Below are 1,144 nucleotides of genomic sequence, written 5' to 3'. Positions count from 1 at the left end.
ACGCTCTCTTCCTGTCTTTCTCTTGATTTATCTGCCTCTCCCTTTGATGCAGACACCTCTCCCCCATTCTTCACTTATGTCCACCGTCGTGCACATTGAAAAGAAACTGGCAAAACATGATTATAATAGTAACTCACCGTTGATGTAATTCAAGAAATTCAAAGCGGGAGAAAATCCCCACCAGTTGAAAAGTCCGTGTCCGTGCATCGTCAACTGTGTGTTTGCGATATACACATTCAAGTAAGAAGGCCATGTGCGATACTGGGGGGGATGTAAACAACTTTGGTAACCATGACAACGGCTCTTGCCAATAGGAGAGTGTCTCACGCAGCTGACCAATCAGAGGAGGTTTTTCACTCAGCTGACCAATCAGAGCGTGTTTACATTCCCACTGCAATGGCGGCTGTTGGCGTGTTCGGAAACTTTTGAAATTTAACTCCACGTTGATTTCTTTCTGTGATTCAAGCAATTCGCTTTCGGCAAGAGAGGGTTTGGCATTCTATACTGCCTATAAGTCAGGAGTAACATGGCGGATAAAGTACAGAAAATGTGAGTGCTGTGAGTTTGATTTTGAGAACGTGATTGAAAAGTGTATCTTTTTGAATTTTGTATTTTGTGAAATAGTAACATTTAGGAATCGTCTTCTTATGGAGTGTTTAAGTACACGAATGATGAAAAAATATATATTTTATGTTATGTTTTTTTATTGATACCTATTTGGTGGGATGTATATTTCAGAAGGATTGATAGACAATGTTAATTAAATTTTACAGTATTGTAAAGTAAAGTATACGGCTCAGGTGGAAAGAGCTATCTCATCTTTATTTTTCAAGATATTAATTTTTTCATCACATCACAGCAAATTTCAAGTGGGTTTAGGGAGAACGCAAACAACATAGGAAGAGAAAAATTTCATTATGGAGGACACTGCAGGCATTTTGCTAATTTTATCAGTAATGGTCATAATAAACACATAAAACAACATTTATAGGGTTTAAAGGATAATCTTCACTCAGTAAAAGTAAGTTCACAATCGATGATCATAATCTTAAGGTCTTTGTATCATACTGTTTTGGCTTATGCCCTTCATACTACAGTTTCGGGAAATATACCTGCATTATGCCCATTTGACCAGATAGATTTT

The 1,144-nt window shown here is 37.3% G+C and overlaps 1 protein-coding gene across 1 annotated transcript in view; it reads left to right on the top strand.

The window, feature by feature from the left end:
• Positions 1-371: 371 nt before the first annotated feature.
• Positions 372-1,144, top strand: part of LOC119585773 (CWF19-like protein 1) — a 14,600-nt gene continuing 13,827 nt past the window's right edge. The window contains exon 1 of the mRNA XM_037934485.1: positions 372-549. Coding sequence (XP_037790413.1) covers positions 527-549 — 23 coding nt within the window. The 5' untranslated portion in view covers positions 372-526. The remainder of the gene's footprint in view (positions 550-1,144) is intronic.

This window comes from Penaeus monodon, chromosome 20 (genome assembly GCF_015228065.2).
Source record: "Penaeus monodon isolate SGIC_2016 chromosome 20, NSTDA_Pmon_1, whole genome shotgun sequence".
NCBI classification, from domain to species: domain Eukaryota; kingdom Metazoa; phylum Arthropoda; class Malacostraca; order Decapoda; family Penaeidae; genus Penaeus; species Penaeus monodon.
Note: the sequence above shows the minus strand (reverse complement) of the source record. Positions and strands in the feature narration are given on the sequence as shown.